Below are 17385 nucleotides of genomic sequence, written 5' to 3'. Positions count from 1 at the left end.
TGTATTCTGCTACTGTAGGGCTATCTACTCATTAATCTGTAAGCAATATGCGCTCTGGGGCACGTCAACCTCGCACGATACTGTAGCCTACGCGCGCGTCCCCCGCTTCGGTCGTGCGCGCCGCCGTTCCTGCGGAATTCAGGGAGCTGTGGTCGGACTGAAGACTCCCACCCCACCTAGAGAATAATGAACAACAAATTTGATGCGTGAGTAATCAAAGCTATTTTGAATATTTGGTGGACAATGGGCGCCCCGCTGTGAATGCAAATTCGTTGAGCAATTAGGCCTATGCCTTGCTCGTGGGTTGCTTGGAGAAAAAGAGGTGTGTCCGGTCTGGTCTGCATGCCTTGCAAGGACTGGGGGACACGCGAGTGCTTGTCATGTCTCATCGTAGTTACGCATTTCACATAACAAGATTCATGGTGACAACGAATCAATCGTTTAATAGGGAATGCTTGCCCCTTCTTGCGATAGCCCTTTTAGCGTCGAGCCCCGCGGGCCGTGGCTGAATCCTCGGCTTGCAAGTGGTTGAAAGTCAGGGGCAGGTGCGCGCAGAGTCGGCTAAAACTATCCCCCATGCCCCTGATCACATTTAGTTATTTTAGGAGAGACAGGTGGGGAAAGGTTTTTATTTAGCAAATATTAATACGCTATTCCGCATGGAAACGTTGACAGCGACAAGCAACCGTGTGTTATGTGTATATTGGAACCACTAAAGTGGCCACTGGCGAGGCTACAATGTTGCACTGGTGAGTGCATGCTTATAACTGTCAACACTGCACATTCGACCACATTGCTAGTGAGAGATGTTAACAAGACCCTGTTACTATACACAAATACCAAGCAATGAAAAGCCAATCACTTTCAGCTGACAACTGTGACCCACCATAGTATTCACATTTATATAGTGATTATTACAATGTAATAACATAGTACATGTACACTGAACAAAAATATAAATGCAACATGCAACAATTTCAAAGTTTTTACTGAGTTACAGTTGATATAAGGAAATCAGTCAATTTAAATAAATTCATTGGGCCCTAGTCTATGGATTTGGGAATACAGATATGCATATGTTGGTCACAGATACCTTTAAAAAAATGTAGGGGTGTGGATCAGAAAACCAGTCAGTATCTGGTGTGACCACCATTTGCCTCATGCAGCGCTACACCTCTCCTTCGCATAGAGTTGATAAGGCTATTGATTGTGGCCTGTAGAATGTTGTCCCGCTCCTTTTCAATGACTGTTAGAAGTTGCTGAATGTTGTCTTGAATTGGAACACGCTGTTGTACACGTTGATCCAGAGCACCCCAAACATGCTCAATGGGTGACATGTCAGGTGAGTATGCAGGCCGTAGACAGACTGGGACATTTTCAGCTTCTAGGAATTGTGTACAGATCCTTGCGACATGAGGTGATGGCGGCAGATGAACGGCACGACAATGGGCCTCAGGATCTATGCATTCAAATTGCCATCGATAAAATGCAATTGTGTTCGTTGTACGTAGCTTAAGCCTATTCATAGCATAACCACACCTCCACCATGGGGCACACGTTGACATCATTAAACCGCTCGCCCACACGACACCATACAGTACATGATGTCTGTCATCTGCCTGGTAAAGTTGACACCGAAGAGCACACTTCTCCAGCATGCCAGTGGCCATCAAAGGTGAGCATTTCCCCACAGAAGTCGGTTATGATGCCGAACTGCAGTCAGGTCAAGACCCTGGTGAGGACGATGAGCACTCAGATGAGCTTCCCTGAGATGGTTTCTGACAGACATTTTTCAGTTGTGCAAACCCACAGTTTCATCAGCTGTCCGGGTGGCTCGCAGTTGAAGAAGCCGGATGTGGAGGTCCTGGGCTGGCGTGGTTACCAGTTGTGAGGCCGGTTTGACGTACTGCAACATTTTCTACAACGACGTTGGAGGTGGCTTATCGTAGAGTAATTTACCTTAAATTCTCTGGCAACAGCTCTGGTGGACATTCCTGCAGACAGCATGCCAATTGTACGCTCCCTCAAAACTTGAGACATCTGTGGCATTGTATTGCGTGACAAAACTGCACATTTTAGAGTGGCCTTTTATTGTCCCCCAGCACAAGGTGCATCTGTGTAATTATCATGCTGTTTAATCAGCTTCTTGATCTGCCACACCTGTTAAGTGGATGGATTATCTTGGCAAAGGAGAAATGCTCACTAACAGGGATGTAAACAAATTTGTAAACAAACATTTTCGAGAAATAAGCTTTTTATGTGTATGGAAAATGTCTGGGGTCTTTTATTTCAGCTCATGAAACATGGGACCAACACTTTACTAATATTTTACAATAACCTAGTTAGATAAGACTATTCAAAGTGTGTACTCAACAAGGACCTTCATTGTTGTAAGTAATTACAGTTCAATATCATACTTTGCTTATGTGTATGAGTACAGAATTTGTGTGGATGGATGGATTAGTCTTGTCATGATGCCTCATTGTATTTTAGATAAGGTTCTTCTGTACAGTATCTTATGGTCTTATTCTCCTCACTGACTAGATATCCCCTTTCCCTTTCCTCTCCTCGATATATTCTATCTATGCTGTTTATCCTCTATATATTCTGTCTGTGTACTGTTTATCCTCCATATGTTTTGTCTGCATTCAGTTTATTATCTCACAAGGTCAAATTCCTGGTATATATAACTGCACCTGGCAAATAAAGGCAATCCTGATTTTGATTCTGTGTGTTCAGTCTGAAAGATGATGACAGTGGGGACCACGACCAGGATCAAGGCTCACAGAAAGACTGTGAGAAGGAAAAAAATGACAATGATGAGGACGATGATCAGAACACTGCCAAGAAGAAGGTGTGTGTGTCGCCCAAATATAATGCTACAGTATGTATTGTTTGTTATGCTTTCTAAATGAGATACATTATAGATGTGATGGCTCAGTTTGTTAGAGCCAAGGCCGGACTACTGCATTTGGGGCCACGGGGCACCACCCCACAACCCCAAAAATAAAATATATATATGTGACCGACCGGCTCGATTCAGTCTTATGTAGCAAAATTTGAAATGGTGTATTTAACATTGGATAAAAGAAGAGACTCAGAGCAAAACAATTGTATATCATACACTACAGTCGAGGAACAATGGAAAGTAATTCTGCTTTGAAAGTTGATAAAGCTTAAACCCCACTTTTGAGAAAATGTCTCTTGGTACATTTGAGAAAATGTTTTGGTACACCTACTGGAGAGCTCTTCTAATGTCTACACCCATTTAGCATCGTTCACACCCTCTTAAGCCTTAACCCCACCCATCTCTTTAAGGAATCACGTGAGGCCATGTGCTATACAGAGTGAGTATGGTACTGTACTAAACAACCAAAGATTTCAAGATTTAAGGCTGGTTTATACTACGTCTATCGTCATGTCTGTAGACAGTTGTCACAGTGACATCATGAATGTTCTATTGTCGTTCGAGATCAAACTTGTCGTTATGAAAAAGTATAAATACAAAAAATGACAGGCTGCATGATGGTCCAAAATACTTAACTGGTGTATTTTAACACCAATAAACTCATTAGTTTAAAAATAAATTTAGTATATGTCAATCTAGCAAACCAGGCAACTAAAAGCAACTTTATAAACAATGTTTAGTTTCTAGCTTGTTAGCTAGCTAACATTAACCACATCATATAGCTGACAACATCTTAGCTTTAGCTAATTTGTATTCGTTATTACAGGAAAATAAACTCTCAACAAGATCATTATTTACAAGTTAATGGCGAGCGAATTACAGTAAATAGCTTACGGTTGTGAGTGTGACGAAATATAAGCATGGCATTCTACCGGAGAATTTTAGAACATGGTCACTGTCTCGTTGGCCTAACGTTATACCCTAATTTGACTTTGGTGTAGGTCATGTTGTTCTTCACATTACCGTCTCTGGAAAACACACATTATATCAAATAAAATCAAAGTTTATTTGTAACATGCACAGGATACAGTAGGTGTAAACGGTACAATGAAATGGTTACTGTAAGCCAATGCACTTCTGTACATAGCGCTGTAATGTACAATTGACCTTATTTTAGCGCCCCAAAAAATGACGGGTGGGGAAGTGAAACCTACTGCGTGATAGGGAAAGGGGGAGATAAGCCGTGTGGGGAAACAGTTTTTTTCACCCGATCTGTCCAACTTATCACCTCTAAAATGTAAATAAAACACTATAAAGAGTTTATATAATGTGTCATTGTATACCTATTTGAGGGTTTGTGTCAAATTTGAATCAGGTTTTTAGGGCTGCGGTAAAGTTATCTTCAGAAGTAAACAGCGGCTGTTGCGGCTTTTGAGAGTCATGATGGCTTGCGGTAATGATGCAAAAAATGAAAGCATTCAGTTGTACAATTGACTAGTGATCCCTCATTACCCTGTCCCTTTCTTAATTTTAAACTGCGTGAGAAGCGCTACACACCTGTTGGAGAGCTGTACGACACAGAATGAGTTGGTTTATGCGTGCTGTACGTTACGTCATGACACGTCAACATTTAACGTAGTGTTGGAGGGGTCCGTTTTTTCAACTTTTCTCCAATACTATTGGGCCATTACCATGTCAATCAACGCTTGAATATAAACGTAGTTCACACCCCAGATTCTGATGCCAACACAGTCGCTACATTCCCAATAGTTTTCATTGCAGCCTCGTTTGAATGCCACGGTTGCGCAAATTTGTACGGAATGGGGTTAGTCGACAGTACTTGCATAGTGGGGTCTTTTGTTTAGACATGTAGATAGCTAGCTAGCTAGCTTAACAATGAACCATAATCCCAACTCAAAACGTTACTACCCTACATGAATCTGCTGGTAGCTAAAGCTAACCAACTAGCTAGGTTCAATGTTAGCTAGCTAGCTAACATTAGGCTATAACTAGCAATGCAAATGGCTCTGCAATACAAATAATACCACTACACAGATCATACACGTAACGTTAGCTAGCGAGACAGCCGGCTAACATTAGAAAGCTAGCTAACAGTACGCTTTAACTTCAATGAAAACAACTTTCAGAAAAAAATTTAAACGTATAATATCTGAAAATGTAGCTAGCTATACATGGATGAACGCTTCTCCCTCTCTGTCACGGATTCCATGGTTGCCCTTAGTTTGAAGATGCAATACAACCGCATTCTTCTTTTCTATTTTCTAATCCCTCAGTTATTTGCAATCAAACGCCAGAATTTTCTCCATCTCCTTAGCTATCATACTCTGCTTCCACCGGGTATTCCACTGATTTCAAAACTCGATCCTCCAGAAAGTGGAGAGCATTAGCAACACTTATGTAGTTCTTCATGATATATTTTTAAAAAGCTGAGCAGCTCATGTTATATACAGAAACGTGCTACATGGCAGACCAATCCGAACTCATCTCTCGGCATGTCCAGCCTTTCCATTATCTCAGCCAATCATGGCTAGCTGGAAGGTTCCTGACTTTTTCTGTGGCTAAACAAACTAGGCTCGTAATTTTACAATTGTTTTCATATTTACAGATGGCATACACATTTGTTATTAAGGCACATGAAAGTTCACATGTTCTAGAAGGAATGTCTGCCAAAAAAAACTATTTTGGTTTCCTGAAACAAGTCACATATATATATTTTTTTTGGGGGGACAGAAAGTTGTTTTCATTGAAAATGTGCTGTTTTATAACGCTATTCTACATATTTTGACATGAGGCTGACAGAAAATATTACATTTTAGAACAAATTTCCTGCAATTCTACACATGGGGCAGAGTGAAACATTTGCTGTTTTATAGCTAATCTCATGCTATTTTTCTAAAAATGTTAAAGCAAATTTCCTGCTATTTTATTAATTTTGCCATGAGGCTGAGAGAAAATGTTACAGTTTTGAAGCAAATTTCCTGCAATTCAACACATTTTGCCATTGCTTATGACCCTGGAGGTTGTGGGCCCCAGGGCACATGTCCTTTCGGTAACCCGGCCCTGTTTGGAGCACAATGTTGATATCTGAACTTTAAGCTTTATGAGTACAATTCCTGCCTCATATGGTGTACTGAATAAAGGAGTTACCATGACTTCAGAAAGTATTCATACCTCTTGACTTATTCCACATTTTGTTGTGTTACAGCCTGAATTCCAAATCTATTCAAGATTTTTTTTATCTCACCCATCTGCACACAATACCCCATAATGATAAAGTGAAAACATGTTTTTATACATTTTTGCTAATTTATTGAAAATAACTACATAAATATCGAATTTACATAAGTATTCACGCCCTTGAGTCAGTACTTTGTAGAAGCACCTTTGGCAGTGAATACAGTTGGGAGTCTTTCTGGGTAAGTCTATAAGAGCATTCCACACCTGGATTGTGCAACATTTGCCCTTTATTCTTTTCAAAATTCTTCAAGCTCTGTTAAATTGGTTCTTGATCATTGCTAGACAACAATTTTCTGGTCTTGCCAAAGATTTTCAAGTTGATTTAAGTCAAAACTGTAACTCGGGCCATTCAGAAACATTCACTGTCTTCTTGGTAAGCAACTCCAGTGAAGATTTGGCCTTGTGTTTTAGGTTATTTTCCTGCTGAAAGATGAATTCATCTCTCTGTGTCTGGTGGAAAGCAGACTGAACAAGGTTTTACTCTAGGATTTTGCCTGTGCTTAGCTCCATTCCGTTTATTTTTTTACTCCAAACATACCCATAACATGATGCAGCCACCATTATGCTTGAAAATATGGAGAGTGGTACTCAGTAATGTGTTGTATTGAATTTGCCCCATGTTTTTGCAGGATTCCTTTAGTGCCTTGTTTCAAACAAGATGCATGTTTTGGAATATGTGTATTCTGTACAGGCTTCCTTCTTTTCACTCTGCCAATTGGGTTAGTATTGTGGAGTAACTACAATGTTGTTGATCCAGTCTCAGCTTTCTCATATCACAGCCATTAAACTCTGTAACTGTTTTAAAGTCACCATTGGCCTCATGGTGAAATCCCTGAGCGGTTTCCTTCCTCTCCAGCAACTGAGTTAGGAAGGACGCCTGTATCTTTTTAGTGACTGGGTGTACTGATACACCATCCAAAGTGTAATTAATAACTTCGCCATGTGCAAAGGATATTCCATGTCTGTTCCATTTTTTTCCCCATCTACCAATAGGTGCCCTTCTTTGCGAGGCAATGGAAAGCCTCCCTGGTCTTTGTGGTTGAATCTGTATTTGAAATTCACTGCTCGACTGAGGGACCTGACAATTATCTGTATGTGTGGGGTACAGAGATGTGGTAGTCATAAAAAAGAATGTTAAACGATATTATTGCACACAGAGTGAATCCATGCAACTTATTCTGTGACTTGTTAAGGACATTTTTACTTATTTTGGCTTGCCATAACAAAGGGGTTTAATACTTATTGACTCAAGACATATCAGCTTTTCATTTTTTATTAATTAACAAACTTTTCAAAAAAGATAATTCCACTTTGACAATAAGGAGATATTGTTTGTAGGTCAGTGATATATATAAATATATTTAATACATTCAGGCTCTAACACAACAAAATATGGAAAAAGTCAAGGGGTGAATACTTTCTGAAGGCACTGTAAGTGTGAATAAGTGGCACAGGGGTCTAAGGCTCTGCATCTCAGTGTAAGAGGCGTCTCTACAGTCCCTGGTTCGAATCCAGGCTGTACCACATCCGGCCGTGATTCGGAGTCCCATAGAGCGGTGCACAATTGTCCAGGTTTGGTCGTGGTAGGCCTTCATTGTAAATAAGAATTTGTTCTTAACTGACTTGCCTAATTAAATAAAGGATAAGTTACTTTAGGATAAAAGTGCCTGCTAAATGACCGTATCTTGTCTCTTCTCTGCTCTGTTGTGTTGTTCAGATTGCAGTTCCAGGGGTAGGGGAGCACCCCCTCCAGTATAACTACTCCTTCTGGTACTCCAGACGCACCCCCGGCCGGCCTGCCAGCACCCAGAGTTACGAATCCAACATCAAACAGATCGGCAGCTTCGCCTCGGTCAGTCCCTATTGGGAACCATTGTTCTTTGCCTTTCACCTTTGCAGTTTCTAGACTCAGCTGATCTAGTTTAGTATGGATCTAGGGTTCTAGTCTAAATCTGTCCTCCGGTCCACCAGGTGGAGCAGTTCTGGCGTTTCTACAGTCACATGATCCGTCCGGGCGACCTGACGGGCCACAGCGACTTCCACCTTTTCAAGGAAGGGATTAAACCCATGTGGGAGGTGGGTAGCAAAGATGGTGGATAAATGAAGATAGTTCACTCAGGCCGTTTACCATTGAACATTTCTGTCTACTTAAGTGGGTGGCTCTCCCATAGACACCAATGTGATAGCAGCTGGGTCTTGTCTACTTAGTTCATTTTCTTTTAATTGGGGGAGTGGGATGTCTCGCTTCCTGTATTCTTTTGATCTATCCTTACCTTTATGAGCTCACTCAAGCTGATCTTAGATCACTGTCTTCACCTGTTTATACTGTTATACCATTACCAGGGTTGTATTCATTAGGAAGCAAATAGAAGAAAACAGACGGGATCAGGAAGGGACTGCCTAAACTAATAAGGAATGCTCATTTTCCTTTTCAATTGCAGAATGTTTTGTTTTGGTGTGCCCTAATGAACATGACATATTTGTTTCCTGCCTAATGCCCATGTCTATCTTCTCTCTGTGTCTCTCTAGGACGATGCTAATAAGCTAGGTGGGAAGTGGATCATCCGGCTGAGGAAGGGCCTGGCGTCTCGTTGCTGGGAGAATCTGATTCTGGCCATGCTGGGGGAACAGTTTATGGTGGGGGAGGAGATCTGTGGCGCTGTGGTGTCTGTACGTTTCCAGGTACACACATACATCGAGCCAGACGTGCAAACACACGCACACACACACATTCACTGTTCCAGTGTCTAGTGTTGCCAACACCATGCTTCCCTCATGTCTTTCCTCCAGGAGGACATAATCTCCATCTGGAACAAGACAGCCAGTGACCAGGCCACCATTACCCGGATCAGAGACACTCTACGTAGGGTCCTCAACCTACCCCCCAACACCATTATGGAGTACAAGACACACACCGACAGCATCAAGTAAATACACACACACACAAACACAGAGCTAATGCCTGAGCTACTAGGCTTTAGCTCAGTAGGCTAACACAGTCTGTGATACCTGGGGGGGTTCTGTCTGTTCTCAGGGCCTGGGAGGACTTCCATGGTCTGGTGAACGCTGTTGGTGGTCGCTAGTCTCCAAAGCTGTGAGTTTCTGCCAAGGGTAGGAGCTGCTATGTCTTAATTCATATTCCTACATGCACACACTGGCTTGCCTCATATTCTTACTTCTGTTGTGTCTCTGTGCATGGAAATCATGACACTAGTCATGATCAGTACTATTATTAGTACTACTGTATTAGTACGCTAGTAGTCAATTATAGGAACTGAGTGTTTCAATAACCTAACTGTCTCTGTTTATGTTTGTCTCTCTCTCATATCTCTAGATTTGTGTGTAGTGTCTTTTGGATGAAATCCGGAGGAATAATACCTTTTTAAGGATCAGTACTGTTTTACATGGCGACAGCGAGGGAGAGATAGAGAGAGAGAGATAAAGAGAGGGGGGGACAGTGGCAAAAGAGCATTCCTTCCTTTCTATGGCTCATGAAACCCATTTGAACTTAACTGAAAAAGAAAATCCACTGTACGGAACACGGAACCAAGCCGGTTGTCGGTTGGTTGGAGCAAATAAGAAAAATGATTTTTTATCTGCCTGCCAGTCAGAGATGAATGAAACCTCAGTGGGTGTATTTTTTCGAGCTACACTGTCCCTGATCTGCCAACAGAGGGAGACTTTGGCCAATGACTGTTGACGGAATCTTCTTCTAACAGAATATTAAACCAAACCCTTCCCATAAATAGGTAGATACAGAATATTCATCATTGTGTAGCACAATCACAGTTCCCTCTGGTAGAGTTTTAAATGTACAGCAGAGAAAATGTATCTTTTTTTTTTTTACTCTGAAACTAAACAGGGTTGCAGGTGGAAGTTATTTTATTATAGTGCAGTATTTTAACTACAATGCCTCTAGTCATTTAAACTAGAAATATTATTGCGTGCAAAAAATATATTTCTAGAAAAAGATATGTCCTTTTGAGAAATCTATTTACTTAACGAGAATCGAGAACTTGATTCTTTACCTTTGACCAGGAAGTCTTCAACCCAAAGGATGGGGACCATCCTAAAGGGGGACTGCGGGTAACGTGAAAAGGCCTCTTTAGAATGGACTGCCTAGCTGCCTATATCACTGTGCCTGGCCTCGAGACGGACCCAACACAGATTAAACATTCAAAATGCCTTTCAAGATCCCACAGTGAAGATGGACATAACATTACAACTTTAACAACAATGTAATAATGTTGTAACAATGTTATCTGTGACAACATAATCTCTCCAGTGTGGAATGGTGGTAGCCTGGGTGTCAGTCTGTTTCCGCTCTCTTGCCAACTCCTTTTGGAATTGTCATGCAAAACAGTTTGGCTTGACAATGATCATGGAGTTAGTCAAAATCACAAACAGATCTGGGACCAGGCTAGAATGGTGGCCCTGCTGTGATATTTCCCCCGGGTAGAAGGAGTCCCTGAACACTGACCTGGAATCAGCTCATCTGACCCCCTCACCATTTAGTGCTACAGAACAGAAACTGGTCCCAGGCCAGAGCTTGGGGCTCCTTCTATCTTCTCCCCCCTGATGATATACTGCCTAGGATTGGGTGGGTGGTGCTGGAAAAAGGGTGTCTTGTCAAAACGAGGAAAGTACTGTCTGATGGATATACACCTGATGGATTATAGCAATAAATGTTGATTATGCATCTGCTGCTAACCAATGGCTTCAGTGTTATATTCTGTGATGTCACCGGTGGCATATGTATGATGAGGAAAACATGTATCTTTCCAAACAAAGATAGTATGAACTGATTGTCAGTCAGTCAAATTGTTGTGATGGGAGCATAAGCCAATGCAAGGTATCTATTAATTTTAATTGGATGCATCTCTTCTACCAGGACAACTAAATGAGAACTAAATAAAGGAAAGGAGGTCATGCCATGCAGACTAGTACATCTTTGGTGTCGCTAACATTTGCACCCCTCCCCCAAACAACTGTCCATGTGTTCTATCGCTGATGATGCTGCGGCGTGGCATCGGGCGAAGCTGTGAAACTCGCCGATGGTCATTTGACCTCTGCAGTTCTCATGGTCCACTTTTGATTACCTACATTTTCTCATCTCTGATTGTCTGGTGCCAGTTCAGCTCATCTCAAAGAACATATAATTCTAAAGAGAGAGGGAGAGAATGAGAGAGAGAGAGATGGAATGGTCAATGTAGGGAGTACAGAGTAGAGGTCGACCGATTATGATTTTTCAACACTGATACCAATACCGATTATTGGAAGACCAAAAAAAGCCGATACCGATTAATCGGCCGATTTTTTAAATGTATTTGTAATAATGACAATTACAACAATACTGAATGAACACTTATTTTAACTTAATATACTACATCAATAAAATCAATTTAGCCTCAAATAAATAATGAAACATGTTCAATTTGGTTTAAATAATGCTAAAACAAAGTGTTGGAGAAGAAAGTAAAAGTGAAATATGTGCCATGTAAGAAAGCTAACGTTTAAGTTCCTTGCTCAGAACATGAGAACATATGAAAGCTGGTGGTTCCTTTTAACATGAGTCTTCAATATTCCCAGGTAAGAAGTTTTAGGTTGTAGTTATTATAGGAATTATAGGACTATTTCTCTCTATACCATTTGTATTTCATATACCTTTGAATATTGGATGTTCTTATAGGCACTTTAGTATTGCCAGTGTAACAGTATAGCTTCCATCCCTCTCCTCGCCGCTACCTGGGCTCGAACCAGTAACACATTGACAACAGCCACCCTCGAAGCAATGTTACCCATGCAGAGCAAGGGGAACAACTACTCCAAGTCTCAGAGCGAGTGACGTTTGAAATGCTATTAGCGCACACCTCGCTAACTAGCTAGCCATTTCACATCGGTTACACCAGCCTAATCTCGGGAGTTGATAGGCATGAAGTCATAAACAGCTCAATGCTTGAAGCATTGCGAAGAGCTGCTGGCAAAACGCACGAAAGTGCTGTCTGAATGAATGCTTATGAGCCTGCTGGTGCCTACCATCGCTCAGTCAGACTGCTCTATCAAATCATAGACTTAATTATAACATAATAACACACAGAAATACAAGCCTTAGGTCATTAATATGGTCGAATCCGGAAACTATCATCTCAAAAACAAAACGTTTATTCTTTCAGTGAAATACGGAACCGTTCCGTATTTTATCTAACAGGTGGCATCCATAAGTGTAAATATTCCTGTTACATTGCACAACCTTCAATGTTATGTCATAATTACGTAAAATTCTGGCAAATTAGTTTGCAATGAGCCAGGCGGCCCAAACTGTTGCATATCCCCTGACTCTGCGTGCAATGAACGCATGAGAAGTGACACAATTTCACCTGGTTAATATTGCCTGCTAACCTGGATTTCTTTTAGCTAAATATGCAGGTTTAAAAATATATACTTCTGTGTATTGACTTTAAGAAAGGCATTGATATTTATGGTTAGGTACACGTTGGAGCAACGACAGTCCTTTTTCGCGAATGCGCACTGCATCGATTATATGCAACGCAAGGCAAGCTAGATAAACTAGTAATATCATCAACCATGTGTAGTTATAACTAGTGATTATGATTGATTGATTGATTGTTTTTTTATAAGATAAGTTTAATGCTAGCTAGCAACTTACCTTGGCTTCTTACTGCATTCGCGTAACAGGCAGGCTCCTCGTGAGGCAGGTGGTTAGAGCGTTGGACTAGTTAACCGTAAGGTTGCAAGATTGAATCGCTGAGCTGACAAGGTAAAAATCTGTCGCTCTGCCCCTGAACAAGACAGTTAACCCACCGTTCCTAGGCCGTCATTGAAAATAAGAATGTGTTCTTAACTGACTTGCCTAGTTAAATAATGGTGTAAACATTTTTACAAAAATAGGCAAAATCGGCGTCCAGAATTACCGATTGTTATGAAAACTTGAAATCGGCCCTAATTAATCGGCCATTCCGATTAATCGGTCGACCTCTAGTACAGAGTTTGCGTCCCCAGGTCAGGTTCACGTTGTATTCATTGATTCCCACAGTATTTTATCTGGGGAGTTTTTTGTGGGAGAGTTTTTCTTCATGCTTACCAGTAGGAACGTGGCCGCCAGCAGAAGAAGTTTGGTCTGTGATGTCATATCCTGTGGAACTGCAGGATTAAGAGGTTTTAGGAGGAGGGGGGGTTTTGCACTATTCTCGAACAGTAGATACTTCTATTTGTTTTGAAGGTAAAGCTATTAAGCCAAGGTTTAGCTATATGGCTTCGGGTGTAAACGAAGGAAAGCTCACCCTCTAACCCAAAGTATTCATGATCCATGTTGCATTCTTCGTTAAACCCAGGCCATTTCTTCCATATGGAGCCAATTTTCTCACCGATGGCTGAGACCACCTGATGTTTGACAAAGAGATAAAAATGCATACAGTAGAATGGAAGTGGTGAAACAGATATTTGCATATGGCATAAATTATCTACTGAAATAATTATTCGAAAATGAATTAAATAATATGATAATCAACCAAATATCCGACCAATCAAAGTCAATCAGATAATGGCTGGTAATGGCCTGAAATGATAATGACCTGGAATTCTTGGTTAGAGAGGCATCGGTAGGGGCAGCACGATCCCTGGATTCTTACAGTGGCGGTTCCATCGGAATCACACACTTCCAGGAGAGGGGTGAACATACTCCATCTGTTAACAGGTACAACTGGTGAACACACAACCCCTCCTGCACCCACTCACAGACGCTGATAAGAGACCAATCCTGGGTGGTGATTGTTCTTGTTTTTTTGTATTTCCTAGCGTGGGTTGATTGGTTGCATGGTCGGATGGATGATCAAGGTTTCAGCTGGTCAGTTTTTTATTGCATTGCACCACTGAGGCCATTGTCCACTTGGTGTCATAAGAGGTCTACCGGGGTGACCCCTCCATACTGTAGAATAGAGATACAACACAGATCTAATTCAAACTTCTACTTTGCTCTGAGCTCTGTTAATTGGATACAGTGATTCTGGTGGCCTTGTCTGCAAGCTCTACTAAATAAACACACAAAGGAGACCTCTTCTAACCCTAGAGAAATACTTGGGAGAGAGAGGTTCAGCATTTCAGAGAGAGAGCGAGGGAAAGAGAGAGGGAACGCAAGAGAGAGGTTGGGCATTTCAGAGAGAGCGAGGGAAAGAGAGGGAACGCAAGAGAGAGTTTGGGCATTTCAGAGAGAGCGAGAGAGAGAAATAGAGGAAACGATAGAGAGAGGTTGGGCATTTGGTCAAAAATAACTAGGCCTAGTCTTTTCCATTTTTTCCACTAAATTAGCCACCATTTTGATTGAGTGGTGTGGAAACGGTGATGTAATGAGGGAAAACAAGAGGCGCAGCCGCCAGACACAAAGCTGTTTTTCCTAGTAGGAATGAAGCCACATTCCTCCCCACCCAGGACACCAGCAACCTAGGTTAGCCTGGCTCCATCCATTCAGACAGCTGTGCTATGCACTAACTCCCCCCAGTTTAGCCTCCCTGGAGACTGGGCGGGAGTGGGGAGTGAGGAGAGAGGAGCACCACCCATTCTATTTACAGTCCTGGGTCGTATTCATCAAGCCTCAAAAAGAAGAAACAGTCTGAAATGGAGGGACTATCTGAACATTAACAAACACTCTTTTCGTAGTCCGTTGCACAGCGTTTTGATTCTGGAGTGAGTGGGGGTAGGGATAAATGTGAGAAATATTCTGGGAGAGAGGTAGAGGTTGGAGGTTGATTTCAGGATAGACATACCTCTGCCGTACGCTCCCTAAGAGCTGCCGTTGGGGGGTGTAGACCCTCATTTCCATCAAGCAGCAGCCAAGGCAGCACGCGTCCACCCTGAGGGGTCTTTCAAACAGGAAGACCTGGCGGGCCTGGCGGTCAAAACCTTGTAGGGAGCAGGACCGGGCCGGGCCGCAGCACTGCAGACACATACAGGAACTCTCTGAGAAGGAGAAACACAGAGGGCCCAGTTCAATAATGAAATGGTAACCAGAAAAATGTCCATCCCAGATGGGCAATAAAATTATATTCTATTCTATAAATACTATTCTATTCTATGGCCACAGCTCTGTCTGTCTGCAGACACATTCAGGATCTATAAGTGTAATGGCTGTATGTTACTGTTATTATTGTACCTTCTACAGCCACGAAGAGCTGCTCACTGCTGTCCCCGGTGGCAATGCTGTAGGTCCTGCGGGACACACATTGTGGACCTGGAACACAGCAGCATGACATGACCAGGTCAGAGGGACTATCACTAATACACACATCATACCGTGTCTCATAGAATCAATAGGCAAATTGTTGGCAGAAAATCATTCTTTACTCTGATGTAACTGTATATTTCATACATGAAGTTGCACAAACCTTGCAGCTCTGGCCTAGCTGTGATACGTAGTTGGCTGACTGCGTCCAGGAGAGCCAGACCCTCCTGTCCACCCGCACCATTCAACCAATGCTCCCCTGCTATCTCTGGCCCTCCAGAAGCCCTGGGCCTCACGTGGCCATTCTCCTCTTGACCCCCCGGACCTCCAGAGCCGAGGCCCAGCTGCTGGTCCTCTGAGCCCAGGTCAGGTGGCCCGTGGTGGGGTATGGAGCAAGGCAAACTCTGGGGATCGGCGGAGAGCCTTCTTCGACTGTGGAAGGCTCTGAAGAACCTCTCGATGTGCTTCTCTCTCTCCAGACGGCCGAAGGGGAGGGGCTGGGCGGTCACTGCTGACATAGTCTGGGACAGGATGCAGGAAGCAATGACAGGAATTACTGTTCAAGGTTGGGGCTAATTTATAGATATAAATAGAGGACTCTGCGCACACAGACGCCAAAATGGGACAGAGTCCTCTATCATTCTCTATGAGTCAATTACATTTGAATTCAGTCTATTCTCAATTCAGGAAGTACACTGAAATTCCAATTCCAATTGTCATCAATGCTCTTCAATGAGGAAATATTGGAATTGGAATCTGAAGACGGAGTGGAATTGAGATGGAATTGTCTATCACTCACTTTATCCCAATATCATCACACTATTAACCCCAATAATCTGCAAATTACATCAGGTTCTCAAACAATCCAAAGGATTAGACCCCAAAATTAACAAAAAAACAAATGTCTTTATACATGCATCTGCCTCTTGCTCCACAGTCAACACATCCCTGGCACCGGGACAATCTCAGCTCTCTGAAGACGGAGTGGAAGCAACACAGTGGCCAGCTCCTGGCTATTTCATATTCACGCCACAGCATCACTGAAACCACTACATCCATCTCCTATTGAAAACCTGTCGCAATCTACAATACCTCTGGTTCAGACACTCAACTCTACGGTAATATGTCACCGTTGATTCGTATTTGGTGACACTTTAAGTTGCTCTTCACACTCCGTGTTTCTCAAACCTCTGTAGTTACACCGTAGTTACTCGAGTAACAACATTGTATTAAGGTATTGCTTCTGTTGCTACTTGAGTAATTAGTGTAACTACAGAGGTATAAGAGCCATTTACCGTGTATCTAACCCGTGTCTGAAACCTACTGCACATAGTCTGACTCCATGGACTCACAGCAAAGTGTAGCATATTGCACAGTTGTTCCTTTAACAGTAGTGGTGACACGCTCTATTTGAATGCTCTGTGTACTCCGCTCCAGAAGCAACAAGTGTTCCAACGCTACTCAATGGCGTGCGAAACAACCTCTCCATGTCTGTCTTTCTCCTCATATGGTCAAATAAATCAAAAATTCTCCACAACATTATTTTCATGATAAGTTACATAACAGCAAAGTATGTACAGTGTTGGTGGTTTACAATGAATATAGATGGAAGTAAGTGAGTAGGTTTTTTTTAAACAAATGTTGCCATTTCTCAAGCTCTTACCGTCTAAGGTCCACTCCCTGGTATCTCTTGATTGAAGTGTCTAGTGTCTCGTAGGCAAGCATCTGGGTTTTTGAAAAAAGGATGGGTGAAGTAGGCTTCTATCTAGCATTCAAGTGTGTGTGGGTGTGTGTATGTGTGTGTGTTTGCGAGGATGAGTGTTATGGAGGGGTGGGTGGGTGGGGGGGGTTCTCAACCCACTGGTTTCTCTGACTCTGTCTCCCCCCATCCAGTTTCCATCCCAACCAGCCGGATTTTTCTTTTGTTGGGCCAGAAAGGCACCACTCACCCATGTAATTGAGATCCTGCTTCTGGGAGAGGGGG

The 17385-nt window shown here is 42.4% G+C and overlaps 2 protein-coding genes across 4 annotated transcripts; one reads left to right on the top strand and one right to left on the bottom strand.

The window, feature by feature from the left end:
- Positions 1-118: 118 nt before the first annotated feature.
- Positions 119-10876, top strand: eif4e2 (eukaryotic translation initiation factor 4E family member 2). Of its 3 annotated transcripts, none has more exons than XM_038963420.1 (8): positions 119-206; positions 2740-2854; positions 7884-8018; positions 8138-8242; positions 8696-8848; positions 8957-9093; positions 9201-9277; positions 9501-10876. In XM_038963420.1, the coding sequence occupies exons 1-7, from the start codon at positions 187-189 to the stop codon at positions 9247-9249; spliced, it is 714 nt and encodes a 237-aa protein (XP_038819348.1). In that variant the 5' UTR covers positions 119-186; the 3' UTR covers positions 9250-9277; positions 9501-10876. The 3 variants fall into 3 exon arrangements, with proteins under 3 accessions (XP_038819348.1, XP_038819347.1, XP_038819346.1); XM_038963419.1 differs by having other exon boundaries at positions 2740-2884; positions 8696-8836; XM_038963418.1 differs by having other exon boundaries at positions 2740-2884.
- A 138-nt stretch (positions 10877-11014) lies between these two features.
- On the bottom strand, positions 11015-17123 carry LOC120019998 (phospholipid scramblase family member 5). The gene is made up of 8 exons (XM_038963417.1): positions 17065-17123; positions 15565-15922; positions 15333-15410; positions 14947-15139; positions 13759-13870; positions 13468-13567; positions 13269-13327; positions 11015-11327 (listed from the first exon to the last, which is right to left on the bottom strand). Exons 2-8 carry the CDS (start codon positions 15917-15919, stop codon positions 11301-11303), a joined length of 924 nt encoding a protein of 307 aa, XP_038819345.1. The 5' UTR covers positions 15920-15922; positions 17065-17123; the 3' UTR covers positions 11015-11300.
- Positions 17124-17385: the final 262 nt, after the last annotated feature.

Source organism: Salvelinus namaycush, chromosome 25, assembly GCF_016432855.1.
Source record: "Salvelinus namaycush isolate Seneca chromosome 25, SaNama_1.0, whole genome shotgun sequence".
Taxonomy (NCBI): domain Eukaryota; kingdom Metazoa; phylum Chordata; class Actinopteri; order Salmoniformes; family Salmonidae; genus Salvelinus; species Salvelinus namaycush.
The sequence above is the reverse complement of the archived record's forward strand: the minus strand, read 5'-3'. Positions and strand labels throughout refer to the sequence as shown.